We start from the raw sequence: 21657 nt of genomic DNA, 5'->3' as shown, positions 1-21657 counted from the left end.
ATGCTACGATTTAACTTTCCTGCAAGGAATGAATTTTATAAATTACACAAGTCGGTATCGTGTCCCGTTTACTGATTTCCGACTCTTTCCGAAATTGATCACGTGATTCTATGTTAAATTTTCAACATGACTGGAGAGGACGGGTTAATACATACAAGGGTGTTAATTAAATTGCAGCAAAAAAGTGAGAGCAAGTAACATAAAAAGAAATTACGAGAAAAGTATCAGATGTTCAAATGTAGACACAAGCCAAGCCCCCCCCCCCCCCCACACACACCTCTTATACGCAATAGTGTTGAAAAAATATGGTCTCGTTTAAAAATATTTAACAACACGAACATTTATGTAGGTAAATACTTTGGCAATAGGCATTTATCGAAGCCCTTACTCGGTGAAAAATCGAAGAAATTGCGGAAAGAAACAATATAGTCTACTAAAAAAGTGTATAGCATCAAATTGTTTTAAACAGGTATCAAAATCATTGCGCAGAAAAAAAATGACGGTAAAAAAGGGTAAGGAAGTCAAAAACTAATACATGATATAAAAGATTTTTAAAATGTTTGAAAAAACTTTTGAGGTTATACAGTAAGCTTACATGAAATTTACTGTGATATGTTAAACGCTTTCATCGCATTATCCCATTTTATTGCTTTGATGGCGGATGGTTGACCAAAACATGCAAATAAAGGACTGATGCACATCGACTGTGCAGTCATGATAGCTATCTCCTGATGTTGCAACTGCATGTTTATTAAATTGATTCATTGGTATTCAGTTTAACATACCTGTGAGGTATCCATAGCGGATGGTCGCGTCTGATACTATAAATAGGAGCGGTGACACAGTGGTCGTGACCTCCGTGTAGCCTTAACACAACTTCATCTCCTCTCCTCTCCATAGCAACCAAACCAAACACCGAAATATTACCGGTGTCAGTGATCCGGTATCCCAGTTTTTCAAAAAGGTTAAGTTTCTCCCCAGATTCACTGAGGTGACATGCTGTAATGCGTAGTAGCGTAGTATAGTACCTATAGCTTCAATTCTACTGTTAATTTCCTTTCTGTCACTCCTTTACTTCAATTTTTTACATACTTCCAAAAAAGTAAGAGGGGCAACTCCATGTTAATTCATTTTTGTAAGTAAATTTAAGAACAAGATTTGACGGGAGAAAAAGTTGTGGTGGGGGAACGCTCCATCCCCCCCTACTTGCCGACTAAATGAACTATGTGCTTTATACAGTAGTAGCGTAGACAGAGTCAATGCCCAGAACCCTTATACATTGTAGTACAGTATAATGCGTGGCCAAAATGAGCACATACAAGAGAATACAGGAATTTTCTGAGACTGAATGACATCGACAATCTCATTCTTTGGTCAGAGTATAATTCTGGGGCGGAACAACTGATCATCAAAAGGGATTTTGTTTTCTTTCATTCTAGTACTTTTGAAATAAACTTTCTGTGAACTTTTCGAAACCAAGCATTTTAGTAAATGAACAACACAAAAAAAAAACGGGAAGCACTAACCATTGGCAGTCTCTTTGGCTTTTCTATTGAAAGGGTTTTGTGTAAATTTTCCTACCAAGCAAAGATGAAATAATATTGCCGATGATAATGAATAAGTGTTCCGACCAAAACCATCGATTTATTTGTTCCTCAAATTTATCCAAAAAATCTATGGGGAAACATCGGGATTTCTCTGAGGAAAAGAGGCCGATGCATTCAAGAAAAACAAATCAACAAAGAATCGTACTATCGTGTCACAATATTTATTTTGATTTACAGATGTTCAATACACCAACATGTATTGACCGACTTTGATGACAAGATTAAGTTTAATGACTTCCGAGACAGAAACTATACATGTGTCTCGAAGTTCATCTGTTTGTTTTACATAATTTACATATCTATGTGTTGCTGGAAAACGTTTTCGAGTTATCCCACTTTGAATGCTATATAGTGGGTTGTTGGTTTTTTTTTGGGGGGGGGGGGGTCAAATTTTTAAAAAATTGTATCCGTTTGTATCTTGTACTGTGATTGTCCTGTAAAATAAAAAATGTCAGATGAAGATTTTATTTTGATTATTTCTTCGAAACAAGAGTAAAATATATATTTTATTTATAATATTTACATGTACATGTATATAGAAGTGGAAAATTACTTCAAGAGTTATAGTTTTGCATGGCTCGGTATAGCATGTTTGGTAAAAATGATTTCAAGATAAATATGAGGAAAAACAAATTTGACGAAAGCGATATCCAAAAGTACAATGTTAACTCGTAAATGTATGCATTTTTGTATTATTAATGAAAAGGGGAAAAATCTGACACATTGATAAAGAAATTACGTTACTATAATATAAACAGAAAAGTCGGTTGATCATATTGAGTTGTCTTTCTTTTCATTCACTGAACATGTACCCCCTTTTCAAAGACCGAATAATTTAAAATATATATATATAATCCAAGCTTAATGCCCTTTATTAAAACCATAAATTAATAAATATATTGTAGTTATTGCATCTGAACCAACTTAAAAATATATTTTATCGGTTACAAATATTGACAATGCATTCACCTTTTAAGGTCGGGATTCACTCCATGAGTACTAGAATAGTGAAAAGAAAATTCAACCATGTAGTAGAATATGAATGTAGTAAAAAAAACGGAATAGTTAAGTTGCGAAAATGACTGATTTAATGTTACCTTACTTAATACTGGTTCGAACCATGTTTTAGTCAAGTAAATGTGAATATTAAAGTAAATATAACACCGAGGGGTGTATATGTACATGATAAGTTCTTAGTATTACAGCTTTACATGTATTTAAGTAAGTCTTAGTACATTTATTTTCATTTTACAGGCAATTTGAACCTATGCTAATAATCGTGTCATGCTAATTGCTTGTTAGCGTTTATCTGTTGACTACTTTTTTACCGCAGGGAAATCGCTATTAAGAAATCTAAACTCAATAACAGGGACAAAACATATTGAATATCCTTCTCTGGATCTTATGATAAAAAAGATATGGAAATTGATTTTTATTTTTTCACCCTGTCAGATATCATTTTAATATAAGTACATATATACAGGCTATTGATGTGTGTTTTGTCTCCTTGCAAATTCACACATGTAGCACCACTTTGAGTCAAAATCTCTGAATTTATGATTTGAAGTAAAATAATATTTTGATACACTCTAAATAATCTAATTTATAAACTTTATGTCAAAATTTATGATCATTGAATAACGTTTGGGATAATACAATGTTTGTAATTACTTTTCATTTGAATGGGTTCATTTCAAGCATTCCTCAAATTCATGAGAGGACGGACATTTTATATGCATGTATGTATTGTTCTACGATGATAGACAAAAACTAAATTACACCCTAATACCTGCTGAAGTCCAATAAGATATTCATAATTTATTGGAGGCACCAAAGTAGTTAAATTTGTTACAAATTTAAAACTGAATGCAAATGCCTCTAAAATGACTTTTTATGTTGCAGGGAATACGGGCACCTGCAAACCGGCCATGGTTTTCGTCATTGTGCACGCCTCTGTCTGGTGGTGTCGCCAAATCGAGCCTTCAGTGACCCGCGTCCTGACACTAATCTCAATACCTATTCTTAATTTTGTTTTCATTATTTTTTTCATCAAAATTTGAAACAAAAAATGATTTATATTTATGTCGGAAATATTTCAATGTATTGTTGTAATTTTTTCTGTAACTGTTTATGCTGGCGTCCGCCAAAGGGCATTCAGGAAAAAAGCTTAATTTTATATACATACTTCCTGTCAACAGAATAGTCTGTCCACAATTAATTCCACATATCAAAATTACTTGTAAAAAATAATGAGCAATAAAAATAGAAAGAATGCTTCGGTTACAAGTCACCTTGGGACTATTTGGAGGCACAGACCGTCCGAATAAAATATACATAGTCATCTTACTTTTTTCAGAAGACAAATATGTTACTTGCAAACAATATGACTATTTGGTAAAGTCAAAAATAAAAAAATTAAGATTATCAAAAAGCACAATAAACCACCCTTTGATAATTATTATAGTAAAATACAATGTTATTTCAGGATGTTTTATATTATTTTAGGAATTTTGGAAATAGTGCACGCATTGTGAAGAGAGTGTGTATTTCTGATTCTCGTTTATCAACTATCTAAAACGTAAGTATTTATAAGATACAAAACTAGAAATGAAAGCGACTACTTGTTCTAGTTTCCATGGTTACCAATGAATCTTAATTCCTTTGACAGTTTTACTCCTTTAGTTGACCTGACGGATTTCAAAATTGTCATTATTTTTTTTAATTTTATTTCAATTTGTTGAATAATCAAAAATCTGGCTTATACTTCAACCTAGTAGTTTTATACTTTTGAAACCAACCTTAAAAAGATTTTTTTTTAAATTTTCGTTGGGCAGTCGACTTTGATCATAATTTCAATACCATCAAGGAATAGATTATGCATATGGTGTATAGATATTTCAAAAACAGAATTAAATCATGCAAATTACAACATAATTCAATTAATTTCTATTGAGACATGAACATGGTTAAACATCTGAAGTCATACATACAACTTTGAGTTGTAAAATGCACTCAATACCTCATGCAATTGGAATTATATGAAACATCAAAGCAGTCACGGAATGAAAATACCACTTGACTGTAATTATAATTATTTGAATTGTATTTGAAATTACTGGCTTTGTTGGGGGAAGAAACTTTTACTATATGCATGCAATTGTCTTTCCCGTGGCTAACACGCAATACTATTTCCAGTCTTTTTTTTTTTTAAATTGGTTGCATTTTAATTTCTCTTGATCTCATAGATTGGAATAATATTACTGGTTGTTAGCCTACAATGGATGATCAAATCAAAGGAATACAAAGACATGCATGTTTGTAAGAGTACCAGTTCTGGCTAAATAGATAATACTGGCAGCACCCTGTGTTCTATGTATTTAAACGTTCGCAGAAGTTTTGATTTCCAATCAGAACCATTATGGTTCTAACTGTATTGTTTAGTTAGGTCGGAACAGGAACTACAAACTGTATGATTGATCTTTGAAGTATCAAACATGAAATATGACTTTTTGACTGGGTCAAAGATGAGTTACAGATGTATAATTTATTATCTATAGAATTATGTTACGTATCTTTCATCACACATTTCCTGTCCTTTCCTTCTGACACTTTTCTTCCTCTTTTGTTTACTTCATTTAAATGATCTCCACTATTCCAATACATGTATAACCAAAAAATTACCTAAAACATCAAACCAAACAAATTAACAGTAGCTAAAATCCCCCGCCAACATCTCTATCAGAACTCTATCAATAGATGCCCTGTCTGATGTTGCAGAAATCAGAAAACTAATGAAGCGTGTCCAGGAAGGAACTCCGTGCGGCTACTATGTCGTATATCAGCGTTAATCAGCCGTGCACCTCCCTACAACCCAGCGACAAGTGATCACATTGTACAGTGGTTTACAATGTGGTCGAAACAGTCAAATATCAATCTGCATCAAGAGAACCTAATTTAATAAGTATCAATTGTAAAACACCAAGTAAGATTTGAAGAAAAAAAATTCCCTAATCACTATCCATTTTGAACTGAAAGGTGAATTTATGGAGAATGTTGAGTTTTAATAATAATGTCTTTTACTTATTTTTATAAGTGTAAAGTTTATTATTATTATTCCGAATGACAATAAATTTTATGTATTCATTTTAAACTTTGATTTGAAAATTAGTAAACTATGGTATCTTTATAAGGAAATTGGAATAGGGTTTTCGTAAAACTGGTATGTTAAAAATAAGTAAAGGTGTCATGCGGAATATGGATGGAATGAACGGTATGCCCGACTTATAAGAGAATTTTAATAGTTGTATTTTAATCAATGTATTTGGCTAAAAATATTAGGAAATGATAACTTTATTAGTGTATCACTTCATTTCTCCGTGTGGTATATTAAAATGACATATCACCTTTCCCATTGTTTCACATAAATCAAATCACTTGATAATTGCAATTTCAATCTATGATTGACACAGTTTGATCGGCGAATTGATCTTGGTTGTAGTTTATTGGGTCGAGCAAAAAACAGAACGTGAAGTTATTTAATCTTCCGTATATACATGTACTATCGCGTGCTTCAAATGAAGAAAAAACTTTCAAAAAATGTTCTTTAAAATGTATATTGTCAGTACCTACAGCAATGCATGCTCTATTTTTAGGGCATACTTTCATACTTTACCTGCTAAAATCCACACCTGGCGGACAGGTAGCGTGATTGTCGATATGTAAAAACAGGACATTAATTATCTACGTTGGACATTTAATCAGAAATTGGCCGTCTAGACGATCGTATATGTAACCCCCGGACTCTCAGACCGGGAAACAAGCTCATTACTTCAGATTACTACTCAAGTCTCCGGGATCGAACCGAAGGCTGGACTCCGGTATTCAGTCGGGCTCATGTTAATCAAAAGAGGGCACATTATCCAGCTAGAAGGCTTTTGAAATATTTCGTCCAAGTGGTCTCAATATCCTGCCTTTTGTAAAATTTATTTCATAACTGTATTGCTTAACGTTCTCAAATTCCATTAGATGAATAGCATTTGGAATAGATACGGTTCTCTGAAGAGGTTGTACCAATAAAACAACAACAATATTATTGATTAAAGTGCAAGACTATCAGATGGTTATCTGCAACAAAGAAACAAGTCTTGGGTGAATTCCTGTATTTACCTAAACTCTAGATTTATACTTCAGCATGCATTTTTTCCTTCTTCATTATAGCGGTAACATTCATTTCTATTTTTTTTTTCAACTGTGTAAGTTAAAATGGAAGTCCCGCCAGTGCTTCCGACAAATTTTACACATCGATGTTAATGATACATTGCTTTCAACCAAACATTTGCCACAATGAGTGTTCTTTAGAAAAGAATTAGGACTTATGTAACGCAAAAAGATCACACCCTGCTTTCTTTTCATAAAAGTAAACAAAGGTTTGATCACTATCTCTGGGTTTCGGTTTTGTTACAAATCTGGGTCTGCCTGTGGCTTCAGTTGTGGGTACAAATATTAATAACCTTCCTTCCCTGCTACAGATACGGACTAGTGACCCTTTGTCTTCTCCATTAGTAATACTGGGTGCATTTGAATTTCTTGGCTACCATCGGAAATACCCTTCCATTGTTCCGCCTTATTGTCGCGCTCCAACCCAGTGTAGTTCAACAGACTCAAGTGCTACAGCTAGAAATTTAATATTTGACTATTGTTTTAATTTATTGTTAGCTCAGACTCAGAGGCGAAGTTACAGGCTTGTTGCAATAACTAGTATCGTTAAATAATTAGCGTTAATATCTGCGAAGAGTAAAGTTTCATAACTGGAGACAAAGTAGGTCCTCTGTTGCCAATTTTTTAGTAAACATTCCGATATCATATTCAAAATCAATTTGTTTACATTGATCCATTTTAATTCTAGATGTAAAAAATATTCCATAAAATGAAACTTTATCACAATCTTCATAAGCTTTGTGTCTATCATTTTCCAGAGATAGAAAGAAAAACTAAATTTATCAAAACAAAAAAGGAAAAGTTAATATTACTGTCGAGAAAAAATCGCCAAAAATTTGTCAAAAAATTAATTACTTGACAATAACTCATTATATATATTTTTACTGTGAAATTAACTATTAATACTTTTAAAATGATTCCTAAAATACCCTAGTTTATTGATAGAAAGTAGATCACAAAAGAATCTCTATAAAATTGACCAACCAGGAATTAAGATGTGATCACGTGACACCTGTGGGCTTTACAGGTAAGTATATATGAAATGTGTATTTCATGTTTAAAGCATATAAAGCATTAACCCTTCTACAGGTATAGCGTGTAGCGGGACAGTAGAGAAGCGACTTACAAGGGATTTTAATTACTCTAGTTCATTACCTGAGATTTCTAAACACCGTGAACAGTGTACAACAGTGATTAGCAATGGAGAGCAAGAACAACCTATCTGTGCCAGACGATCACTACTCGGCAGCAATTGACTTTTCCAATGCATGCAGGGAGTTCTATATCAATCGAGTCAGAGCGACGGAGAGTTTCAAGGAACAGATGAAAGAAGAAGAAAAATCCAAAGAACAAAAACCAGTGCAGAGAAAGCGATCATCCATTGATATTGCAATGGAAACACTGAGGAAAGAAATGGTAAGTGCTTGTCGATTTTGTGCATACTTAGCGCCTCTTTTGTCCGAGAAACGTCAATTTATTTTTTAAAAAGCTACAATTGATAACAAATTGCCATGAAACTAAACTGTTTGCAAAAAGAACTAAAACGGGGAAAAGTTATGGCTATGTTCCCTGTGCGGGTGAATTTTCTCCAGGCGTTGTAATGAGATGGCACTTTTTCCGACCATGTGCTTTGAAACACCCTACTGCTCGCAATGATATAGGTATTTCGTTTAACAAAACACCTCGCCTGGTCTAGTAAACACGAATAAAAGGACCATTTGTCAGACATATTCAGGATGGGAGATAGTGTAAAATTTCTAAACATTAGCACAAATAAAAAGATAATAAACAAATTATACCTTTTAAAAGCTGAGTAATGGACTACATTTAAAAACTTTCTTCTCCATCTGAGCTTTGTTTGTACTGATAATGAATCGGTGAAATTTGAGGGGTTTTTTTAGGAGTGCGATGTTAGATTAAAATCTACAAAATTAACATAAAAGATGAATATAGTCACTTTTAATTGTAATAGTTTATTAATAATGTCTCCCAGAAAGCTTTACACGATGTTTTAAACTTTAAAAAAAAATGATAAAAAAGCATTTAAATTTGTTTTATTTCTTTTCCCTGTGCAGGCTTCTTTAATGGACCAAGACCTGTGCTTGATGAAACAGTTGCTGACCCTAAATGAAACAATTGAAGACATCAAAACGAGGCGCTGGTACAGTGACAGCCAAAACTCGCTGAAGGCTAGCTCGGTAGACCTCGGGGGCAGTGAGGATTCCCTCTCAGAAACAGACATGTACGCCCCTGACGAGGGGGTGCTGGACAGAAAAGAACCGACCTTCCGTGTACCCAAAATCCGCATCGAATCTGTAGAATCTGTGAAATCTAACTTATCGGACAAAAGTGTGCAAAATTCAAAATTCGTTGACACTCATATGATGGTGAATGGAAAATCTGTGCACGTTGTCCATGGCGCGCAGAGTTCTGTGGATTCTGGATTCGGTGATTGTGACTCTATGTACCAGAAAGACATTGAAGTGACCCTCTAATTGTACACCGTGTGATTAGGCCCTAGCTGTCCGACCCAGACACATTATAACCACTGTTATGTCACGCACTCATAATCCATATGACAGTCGTTAATCCCTCGGCTCAGAGTATTTCAGTTCACAAGCGACCGACACAATCCTTTACAGTATTATGTAAGTACTCTCAGCAGACCATTAATCTTTGTCTAGTACCAATCTGGATTAGCAACAGCTCTATACATTATAAATATAAAGCTCTATTTATGATCAATTATGATAAATGTAAAATATAAATCTAAATTACACATAAAAAGTTTAAACAGATTGAATCATAATCTTAATATTTTGTCTTGACATTTTTCAGATTCTAAAATGGGAGCATGCGGTCACCTTGTCGACTATTTGGATGAAGATTTGAGAACAAGTGCAGCAGTGAAAAAAAACTTGTCCGTTGTGAACTGAGAATATCTAAGCAATGAGTGATTCATCAATATTCATGATGTCTGAACAGTATTACCTATTCTAGTCAATTTCTCATTCATGCCAAAAGTGAATTCTTAATAAACCACGTAATAATATGACGCACTGTTGTTTACTGTTTTGTTTCATTAACAATTGGACGAGAAATGGTATACAAGGACATGCATTTGAAAATATAACTAGAGTACACTAATTAATATATGTAAAATAAGAGAAATGTGGCGAAGTATACACTTAAACAGTTGCACGATCCGTTCCATTTTTATGGCAATTTTGCTCCTCGGAATTTTAAATGAGTGCAAAGGTCCTAAGCAAAGGTGCTCTAATAAAAAAGCAGTTTTAAAGTTTGAAATGTCTTTTAATTTTGAGAAGGACGACGCTTTCTCAAATCCTTAGTTGTGTTTTTAACCTGTACTCGAGCTTAGAAAATATTGACAAAATTCTATTTAATGTATTTGATTAGATTCCATTACTCTTTCGAAAACAATGTAAAATAGAGGACTTCAGGTTACCCCATGCTAGGTTTGACACGATTTGAATGAGTGACATGTATCTAAATAATTAAAACAAAATTAAAATTTCACTCCCTATGGGGCCGCTAAAACCTTACATGCAATAGTTGAGATAGTTTTCTCTCATTTTTCAAAAGGTTGAGAGATGCAAGTTACTCCTTAAGTGTATCTAGGACTAATTTGGCAAACCACATGCATTGACAGTTTTTTTTTTTTGGGTCAAATTCATGCACTTCATTTACCTTCGAGGAGAGCACATGTATCAAGCAAAATATATTGAGAAACAAAGGAGCTTTCACCAAACTATTATAAAAATGAGTACCGGTAATAACATAAATGATTGCAAAGGAACATGATAATCCCGAACAATGGTAAACGTTGAGTTCGGTAGAGTATGTTTTGTGATTTTTATCGAGTGTGTTGTCTAATGAGTACATTTGAAAGTCCATTCATAGTTGCATATTCTTGCCAAACTTGGAAAGCTAAAAATGTACAGTTTTGGGCAGACAGACGGAAATAGTAGTATGCACCCTATCTTGAATCTTCAAGGAACGTTAAAATCATACGCTTTGTCAGAGAAAATCTTTAATGACCGTTAAAAACACATATGCATACTACATGTATATTACATGAGTACATCTTTGCATTAACTAATTGGTATATGTGTAAGAAGTAGGAGTATACTTTCTTGCTTTGTTGGTATAACTTGAACAGATGGTTTACTACAATAATAGATTGCAAACACTATTATGATATGTATTAACCGCTTGAAGTAGGTGCAGGTATATTACTGGAGTAACTTGACCAGATCCTTTACAACGGATTACGCATTGTAGGTGCAGGGGGTAAAACTTATTGTGAACTTGGAATGATTTTTTTAAAAGCGGTTTAGTTATATTGCCATTCTATCTTTATTCTCGTTATGTTGCGGTTTTTAGGGATTGGAAAGGAAGCGTGTGAGGAATGTCCCCGAAAAGTGAAATTAAAATTTTGAAAAATGCAATTATTGATAAATAAGGGTAGGTTTTACACCAAGTAGTGTAAATACTATATGGTACCGGGATTTTTAATAGGACACAAACATATCATCATAAATTTACTGTCAACAACCACTCGAAGGGCTGAAGCGGTCATATTCTCTCCGTCTTGTCGGGCCGCTTACGTTCGAACAACTTTTAGGGGGCCTCATTAACATTCTGTACCAGTGGTTCAGAGAGCTATGGATTGGGGGCACTGAGATGAATTACTCAATATTTCTCCTCGTCGAGCTCACGGTTAACCGAGCGTGAACTATTCTTACACAAGTTGCACACATTTTTATGAGGTTCTGAAATATTATGCATAATTTTTAAACCAGATCACGCATTTCATTACCTCCAAAGCTTTCTTTCTTCCACAGGAAAGTAAAATGGATTGTTAACAAAACCACGAATTGAGGCTTTCTTTTATGAGTCTTATTTTTTTTAACATTTTTATGTCAAACACTTGATAAAAGATACTTGACAGAAGTAAACTGATTTTTGATACAGAATATGTACTATATTTTACTTCATAATATTCTTAGTGTCGTAAATAGAAGAAATAATCTTTCAAAGATAAATCTCATCAATGGTTGACAGAGGAAATATTTACTTGTCAAACAGTAAATTAAATACCTTTATGCCACCACAGAACATGCCACATTTTGATATTTTATACACCTGTTTTATAACATGCAAAATAGAGATATATCATTTCAATCCCATCTCTGTGGGTTTTTTTAAAAATATATTTTAAGGAGGCTGGGTGGTCGATAAATTAACCATTAGATCTTCCTTAAAATGTTTAAAAATGAGGTTTTTAGGCTCTAACTTTTATTTTGTAAAGTAAAATTCCAAATTTATATTACCTTTAAAAGTTGAGTATTTTCCTATACCCCTGTATAGAGCTTTTCTACTTAGGGAGATTAATATAGTCTATAAAAATGGCCACAACCATCGAACCCTCTTAATTTGCAAGTGCATGTTGAGTGTCATTGAATTCGGGTTCAATATTGTCCTCCAAACATTAATAATTCAGCAAGAGGACGTCAGAGCACAAGATATCATGTTAGTCAGTATCTTCAAACATTATGATTAATAATTGGCACCATTAACAACCCAAATCTGGCCCTGGGGTATGGATTATGTCCCTCGGGGATAGAGAATTTACCGGATTAACACAAGCCGCCCTGCTCTCACGACAGCTTTAGAATTCAGGGACATATGTCGCTAATTATTGTATATTAATTGCCTTCTTGTTGTGACTAGAGGTGATAATTTTGTGTGTAGTTTATCTTTAATTGCTACCATTAAGAAAGACAAGCAAAACAAATTAATTGCTGATGAAAAAACAAAATGGAATAAAAATAACTTATTTATTGAAAAGAAATCTATAATGTTTCTCCAGGTTAAACAAACAAAGCGCAACAAATATTTTTTTCGCTAAGTCATTCCAAAACAGGACAATGCAGATATAAAATATGTCATAAATTACATAATGCATTGAAATGCATATACATGTACGCACATAAAAAATTGTTTGTTGTGCTTATTTTAAATGTTTGCTTTTCCAGTTTCGTCCAGATCAGAGAGACCTTGAAAGGATATCCTTTTTCTTCTGCACTTTAAAAATTTTCGTTTTTTTTAAAATGGTTTTAAATGTATTCCTTGTGTAGCTCCAAACATATCGTTTTCCTGAAATAAAGTAAATCAAAACATCGCATGCATAAACAAATAGGACCGCTCTTTGTATCATTGGAACCCCAGGGGTGACTCAATTTCGTCCTCCCCGGATGGGGAGCACACCTGGGCCGGAAGTGGCAAATTTTATATTTCATTTTGTCATGCAATTTATGCATTATCACCCTAACATAGAGTGTATTCAGGAAATTATCATCGAGGTGGCAGAACCAAATTCAAATTTCTCCAGTGACTAACTGTAAGATAAAATACACTAACATGCTGATTTGTTGGTTGAAAATCTCAGGTGGCAACTTGATGAACAGTTTCGTAAAAGGTCAAGGTACTTTAGTGAATAATCTTGTGCATCGAAGAACCAGCTGGCGTAAAAAGAAACTGCACAAAGCTAGTTATCTGACGTCATTCGGTGTCGTAATAATATACAATCTTCTTTAAAACAACAGTAGTTGAAACTATGATTTAATTTTGTTTTTCTTCTCGATTGCCAAATGAATTAATTTGTCTTCAACATTTAAACGACATCCATAAATGGAAATCGAGGTACACGAAGTTCAATTTGCACAAACAGATGTGAACAAATAAGGGAATAAAATACATCCATCAAAACCCGACTGACAGGTCACAAATGATAATGATCAAAAAGACGTCAAGATTTCAAAGGACCGGGACTTATTTACATACAACTTACTTACGATTACAATAATTCGTAGTTATTAAGTAAGTAATAAATTGATTCGATGCTATTACTGATGACCCTATTGCCCAATGAAGCAGCCCTGTCTTTATTCTGCTGAGGTCGCCGATGGAACCTGTGTCAAACCATTTGACGTTCGACCTTTATTTAATGACAACGCCTTACAAAAAATCAAGATTATGCAAACATTATTCATCTTGAAGTCATTAAGGTTTCTCTTGCGTTTCAGTAAACAGCGATATGGAATAACGGGACTTGCAGTAAACATGTACATTTTTTTAACAAGATAAATTCAAAATGAGACCGGTGCTTAGACTTACGACGCAAACTCTATACTATCATAACATTTTTTAATTTATACGATATGTAAAATGCCCTTGCCTATTGTAAATAATTAATTGAAGATTTGCAAAATAGATATGTTACTAAAATAACGAATGGCTCCGGACATGATATGACAGTGTCGTCTTCGTTTAGATATGGTCCCAGCTGGAGCAGTGAACATGCGTGACAGGTGCCCGGATAATGGTGCTAGCGCTCTCTATGTACTATTGCATGATACCTAGATATCACAGAGCTCTGCCACCATCAAAACCAGGTGTTGGTGAAGACACGGAATGTTTTTGTGATGACAACGACAGGTTATCTCAAGGTGTAAGCCTGATCACTTTCTTCGAGAAAGTTTGAATACTTAACATACTATAAAGGTTAAGAAAAGTTGCACAAGCCTATCATTAAGGTGCGCAGACTACGGGCGGCCCTTGAAATGGTTATCGTGCAGCCTCGTGATGACACCTGGCGCGGAGGGAATCCCCGATACTCTGTTTGACACCGATCAAAAAAGGCAAAAAATGCGTTTTATTTAGTACTTTTCGGCACGAGATGTCAATTTTCTTAAAAGCAAATAAAACATAAACCTTAACACCATTAAATTGTTTGAAAGGAACGAAATACTTTGTTTGCAACAACCGTTTGATATTTCAGTCTCTCTTGGTTATACTTCAGCTTTTGCATATGTGATCTGCGTTAATCGATAAAAAATTACTCATATGATAATATGATTAAATACCTGATAAATTAATCTGTTAGAGCGTCTCTTTTCTTTATATTTGTTTAAATTTGTACCGAAGCAATGAATAAAATCAGTCAAATTTTTTTGTGTTGATTAGCTAATCGGCAATTTGTGCTATAAAAATCTAATGGCGAGGAAAAATTAATTATTTTGTTCTGACATTTGTAAATTCAAATATCAAACACTTTCTTTGAACACATGATTACATATATTGCATGCCTTGAGCACATTTATCATATCAAAGAACTGAATAGAAATTTATGATAACGTAAAGTATGAATGATGAATACAAATGAAAATTGGGCCATTAAAAAAAAATCTTCGCATGTTAAAATTGTCAACTTTCACGAAAACAGAATAACATAACCTTAAAGTTCGCATTTTTTAAAAAGCTTTTTGCACAAACGATTTATTATTTATTAAATCGCTTTGGTAAAATTAAAAATGTAAATTTTAGTTTAAAATGACCTCAGACGCTCGGCATTTATTGTCTTCATAAATATACAATGCCGTATACAATGTACTACTGACAAAGGAGTGCTTATTCACGAAGAATCTGGTTCTCTGGGTCAGAGGTGCACCAGAAAGAAGTCTCTGACCCCCCTCTAATAAGAAGTGAAAATATTTGAAGTACCCACAAGGAAGTTTATTTTGCCCCAGATCACATGGACTCGCTTTTATCGTAACAAAATCTGCTGATCATTTGAGCATTTTTCATCATTTTCATGTGCTTAAGCAAATCTTGTCAAATTGCTGATATCAGTTGAGCAAATATTTGTGGCTTTGTTTTTAAAAGGATAGACAAACATCATGGCAGATTTCAATGAAGCTTTCGCCCTCAGATAGATTGAACCAAAAGATGTAAGAAAACGGCGCATTTAAAGTCTTTATGTTAATTCATTAAGTGTTATTTTGACCGTAAGGAATAGATTTTTTTACTGAAATGATAATAAAAATGGGCCGAATCTTCAACTTGTTATTTAATAGGTATTCTAACTGTACAGTGTTATTGCGCATAGGTACATTAAACCTGTGGGAGTATATGTAGGATCAAGGGCTTTGTTAAAATACAGTTACGTATGTTACTACTGGGCTTGACATAATAAATTGAAAAATGCAGTAATTTACCTTATACGACAAACGTCACGCGAGAAATGTAAATTGTTTTCGTGATCAGTGCGAGATCTGATCATGATGAAGGTACCAGCTACCAAAACTGTAAAAACTTTCATTCATAAAAACAAGTATGTCAATGTCAAAAATGGGATCGGTACTAAGGAATTCAACAATTGTGATACACGCAAATGTTATATTCATTGAAAGCAACATTAGCTGTATTTTTTGAATTTTATTTTACTTCAAAATTTGCTAAATATATATATGCTTGCAACTTTTAATATCTTTATGATAGATAAGACTGATATAAATCAGTTTACTTGTTTTTACAAGAATTTTTTTTTCAACATGTATATACAGCAAAGCAATTTATACAGGACGACAATAATGTAGTTTTGCCTCATTCAGTGCCCCTCGAGATTTTCCAACAAATCTTTACCTAATAGAAGTTTATAAATCATACTCATTTTTCCTTTAAGTAGTAAATAACGATTTCACAATAAAAATTATATGAAAACTGCACTTCATTTTGCTTAAAAATCAACACATCTTTGACATTGTTTTCAAGATGCAAATTACACCAAAATGTGATCACTATAAAAGGTCGTCAATGTTGTCGGAATAACTCGGTATTATTTTGCTGACGTTAGAAAATTTATCTGGTTGAAGTTCTGCTCAGGGAGTGTGTGTTTAAAAACGGAAGTTTTGGAATGTCTTCATTCTTAAAGGATGAGTTGGAAGAAAAATGATTTTAACAACCCATTAAAACAAGGCTTTGTGAGAATTTACTTGCTTTCCTTGTAACACTTTACACCGACAATGTATCTGGTCATCAAGCACGCACCTGGTTTCAAAGGACTATTATATAAGTATACAGGAATGATTCAAAATTATAACACCTGAAATGATAATTGGTGTTATTTATTTAAATTCCTCGACATTCCCATATTTCTTAAACAACCAGTCTTTTTTACACTACTAGACTATTAACCTCCATAAAGAAAATTTTTCCGGCGCAGCCTGACATTTTTTAACCACTTTGGTGTTATCTGATACAGTGATCTAAGGTCTCGTTAATCTTGATGATAATCTTAAGCTTTTAAAAACGCTCTTGTGACACCGATTTGTACATCAGACACCAAAACAATGAATGCAAAGACAGGCGATAACGGATTGCCGATCGGCGACAAAGGTCCCCCAAACCCCCCACAGAATAGATTTAATTCTGTTACCCATTAATCCAAAGAACCTCCATTGTTTAGAATGTGTTTTTGGCTGACATTTGAAATATTTACTACAGGTTTAATGCATTTTTAATGAGTATCTCGCCAAACGAAAATGCATGCGTCCTTTGCGAAAAAGATCTTGTCAATTTAATTGCTATTTCTGAGGAAGTTGCACTTTTTTCTGTTCGAGAACAACAAGTTTTTTTTTCTTCGTGAATACTTCTTGTTTTTAAAAAATATGCCTTTAAGTTGACAACGAAACATGCATTATAGGAATGCAATCTGAGCAGTAATCAAAACTTAATCCGAGAAGGACTCGTTCTGATTTGGACAGATAGGACCAGTTACCTACACACACCTTGTGTTTGATAGCAGTCTGACTCACCTGTCAGAATCACAGGTACATATACAGGTACATATACCCGCCATAAATAAGCCGAATTCTCCATGTCTGTTTCTCAGATAAAATTCCTCACATGGCACCCAGAAGGACAAAGGTGCATGTACTTTTCCTGAGAGGTATTGCAAATCAATAAACTTTTCAAAATTTCAAATAAAAAATACAGGTTAACTAGAATTTAGTACTGGCTGCAAATCTTTATAAATTGTCACCTAAAAAGAACAAGAATAAAAAAAGAATAAAGATTTTAGTTTTTAAAATTTCACATTTAAAAAATGAAAAAACTAGAAACAAGCCTTGGTGGTCAAGATTACAATACAGATTTAACATATTTTAGATGGGGGAAAAGATGCACAACCTCTTATTTATGACACGAAGATATGTGGAGAGGGTCATAGAAAGAAAGAAGCGTGTTGCTTTCAAGAGGATTAGATGTGAAATATAGCACTGTGAACGACACTCGGTATTCTGTGCAGACCCCCACGTAAGGACATCACACGCCGACAGGACTGTCTACATTTCAATTACTGAAATTTATTTCTATTTAAGTGGATAAAATCACAAAAAAATTGAAAATGACGAAGCAGAATTTAAGCCGACATGTATGAAAGGCTACATTGGAAAGGAGGTCAACAAAATGTTTAATGAAATAGACTACAGCAAGACCAAACTTATATTGTATAAAGTGAATAAAAGAAGGCCGCCGAGTTGTCTAACAGTAATGCATCTGACTATCATCAAATTATACTTATGATATGTTAATGTTCATATCAAAATAAACTTTATATACCCTTTTTAGACTAAAAGAAGAAACTGCCAAATATGTTTGGACTTCTTTTTAAACACTATAGAAATAATGTGCAATTACTGGTCGTAAAAAGGTAATAGAAGTCTCCACACTCTGTCTTCAGATGATAGCTAAGTGTTGCGTCAATTATAATAGTAGACGAAAGATGACGGTAAACTCTAATAATGCAGAATATGTTCTGCTTGAATGATATATATTCTTATGAGAGCCGTAATAATTTGGGTAAATGTGAATTAAAAACGATTTTATCCAAATTTTGGAGACAATTTCATTTAAAGAGGAGCCTGTATATCCTCATCAGCGATTGACAAATAAGTTAAATTCTTCTCTATATGATACTGACAAAAGTTATACTTATTTTGAGAAAATCAAACTCATCACTTTGCGGTTTGACAAATATTCACAGCTTTTACGTTTTTCGATATATCAGCTTCAAAGAAGACAAGTAGGCCTGCAATGTTTAGTAAGTCAAAACTGTAAAAAGTTTCTATAGCATTCATCACGTGATTCTCGCAGCAAATTCTGTGATTTTCACATTTGATTTGACGTCATACCTCACTCAATGGCACCGATGCAGAACGGACACACAGTGACTGTCCTAAAAATTAATATCAGGGTCAGTGATGCCGAGGTCACGGTCTATTTAAAATTATTATCCATTTTAACACTTTCAAAATTTGAAATGAATTCTAATTAATGGTAAATACCTGGTATCTTGAGTTTGCGAAGCAATAGATTTTTGTAAGAACTGCCTGTAGTCAAACAATATGATGCTTTCCGTGTTGGTTCATTGCGGTATAAAGCTAAGGTTGTTGGCATTTCAGAAAAAAGAATCAATAGGTATTTACTTGTACGATAGTCCAGGGAGAGTAAACCACTAAGATCTAATGATAAGCCATTCTTTTTATTGCAATTTGTGTAAAACATATTTGTAAGAAGTATTGAATAAATAATGAAGAAAACATGTTCTTATTACAATTGTAAAGTAGTTTCAACAGGTTGACTAAGGAATGTGCACAATGTATTTATATTATGACAAATTGAATCATAATCTAGTAAGTTTTTAAAATACCATTATGAAAATAAAATCGGAGTTTTAGAGATTAACGAAAAATACTCAGTATGCAGAAATAGTTACATTTTTATAACAAAATAAACTTTTTCCAAGCTTAGCTTTTTAAAAGAAAATTTTCACACCCGACGATAACTTTTATCATTGTGTTTTGGGTATGTTTAGTCATGAACAACAAGTTCTGCGTGATTTCACGATCCCACCAGAAGACATCTCCTTGGCGGGGCCTAACAAACCGTAGTAAACATGTATGATGTAAACAAATAAATAATACGACGAGTTCAGTAAATCATGTCGAGTAAGGTCGCTGTTAGGTCACCCAAGGTCAGTGCTGTAGGGAGGACCCCTAGCGTGTGATGAATCGTCCATAGACGGCCCTGGTACTAAGCCACAGTAGACAGCTAGTACAGGCACCCAGCAGGCAGTTTAGCCTTCGTCGACAGAAAGTTGTGCAATTTATTTCACTGAAAATTGGACACGCAGCAATGGCCTGTCATTTGCCAAATAATTAGCAGCACAATAATATAATTATAAAACTGACAAATTTACCCTTTAATTTCTTCAATTGTGTACAATAAGGAAGAATGCATGGTTAAACAGCTGACACGTCTGGTCAAGGCCAAGAACCTGCTCTCTCATCAAAGTCTGCAAACTGCTAGCCATGACGATTGTAATTACACTATACAATCCTCAGTGTTTGTGAAGATTCTCCTGTTTATCTTCATAATAAAGCCCGATTGCTCCGTTCCCTTTGAAGTGGAGGTCTCTTTTATACTTATACCACGACTAAGACACCTCGTTGATCTTGTCGCTGCTTCCACTTAGTGCTTGCTCTCGAGAGTTTAATGCCTGGTCCCCCGCAGTGACACATTCTCTCTCCAGGTAGATGCGATAATAATGCGTTAAAACAAAAATCAAAGAGACACCAAACTTTTTGATGACTGGTGACTCGATTTATTGGATCCTAGACGAGGGGCAACGCTTTAGCGTCAAACTCTGCAAGTCATCGTGATGCTTGTGGAATGAGATTGCTTTTGTTGATTTGTTCAGATAAGGGTGGAAGAGGTTGACCCCTGCATTGTTTTTATGTGGTCTCGAACAATGCGTTTGATTTCCCCCATTTAAGTGAAGATAACGCTATTTCAATAAAATTAAATTTTAGGCAATACCGGAAATTTGAATGAGTTCAAAGACCAGTTACATGTGATGGGTAATGTTACTTTTACTAGATTTCGTTGAAAATACGTGCAATAGTTTTAGAAGTAACTTCTCAAGTCTATGGAGAAAAATAGCTTACCACAAATATAAGCTTCGTTTTTTTTCTGCCACAAATCAGTGTCTGTTTGCGGTATATGGAACATGTATAAGCTTTTACGTTGTTTCAGAAATGTCATCCATAAGATGTCTCCATCGTATAGAAAAATTCAGTTCCCAAAATACATATTATCGTATAAAGCAAGCCATAAAATAAATGTGTTTCACTGTTCCATCGTAATGTGAAAAATACGGCATCGTGGGAGGAAAACGATCTGTGACGTTCTAGGCTGTAACTGGTTGCAGACGATAAATGAAGGATTCACCATAAAACGAGAAAGGACCTAGAACCATTTCCTTATTTGTTTTCTAACGTTTTCATGACCTATCATGACAGCGTTTTACATGGAGTTCTCTTTCACATAACCCCCACTCATAGAATTTGAGTGGATTCCGATGTTTGTTAGTTCTTTTATTTCCCTCTCTTTTTTAATCAGATATGACTATTATTTTTTTGACTAAGAATTCAAATTTATTTAATGATACAGTTTTGTAGTGATAAACTAGCATATCGAAACAACTCTCTTCTAATATACTTCGTTGCCCTAAAAATATAAAATCAAGCGGATATGATAAACTTAGTTAAACTAAAACATGAACAGAATTCGAGTTCAGTCTACCATTTGTATACATCTTTTTACATACGACGAAAAACCTGGCAAACAAAAGTAAAGTGAATGATTTTTATGCTAATAAATATAAATGTTTAAATGGTAAAGTTAACAAATACTAATAAAAGCATGATGTCACATTCCCGTGTTTTCGGGTACATATTACATTAAGTCCTGAGGGATGGTTGTTTTTCGTTTTCAAGGTTGTATTCACAGCAGTATATATATTTTTACCAGAAGATAAACTGGTCCAGCAGGGAGGACAATGACCCGGATGAATGGAGGACCGGACAACGACTCCTCTTTATGTTTGTCCTCCAGTGTCAAAACCCCT

At 34.0% G+C, this 21657-nt stretch overlaps 1 protein-coding gene across 1 annotated transcript; it reads left to right on the top strand.

The window, feature by feature from the left end:
• The first annotated feature begins 7874 nt into the window (after positions 1-7874).
• Positions 7875-9879, top strand: LOC128166379 (uncharacterized). Its single transcript, XM_052831497.1, has 3 exons — positions 7875-8240; positions 8900-9472; positions 9663-9879. Exons 1-2 carry the CDS (start codon positions 8025-8027, stop codon positions 9317-9319), a joined length of 636 nt encoding a protein of 211 aa, XP_052687457.1. The 5' UTR covers positions 7875-8024; the 3' UTR covers positions 9320-9472; positions 9663-9879.
• Positions 9880-21657: the final 11778 nt, after the last annotated feature.

Source organism: Crassostrea angulata, chromosome 10 (assembly GCF_025612915.1).
Source record: "Crassostrea angulata isolate pt1a10 chromosome 10, ASM2561291v2, whole genome shotgun sequence".
Taxonomy (NCBI): domain Eukaryota; kingdom Metazoa; phylum Mollusca; class Bivalvia; order Ostreida; family Ostreidae; genus Magallana; species Magallana angulata.
This window is presented reverse-complemented; position numbering and strand designations above follow the sequence as displayed.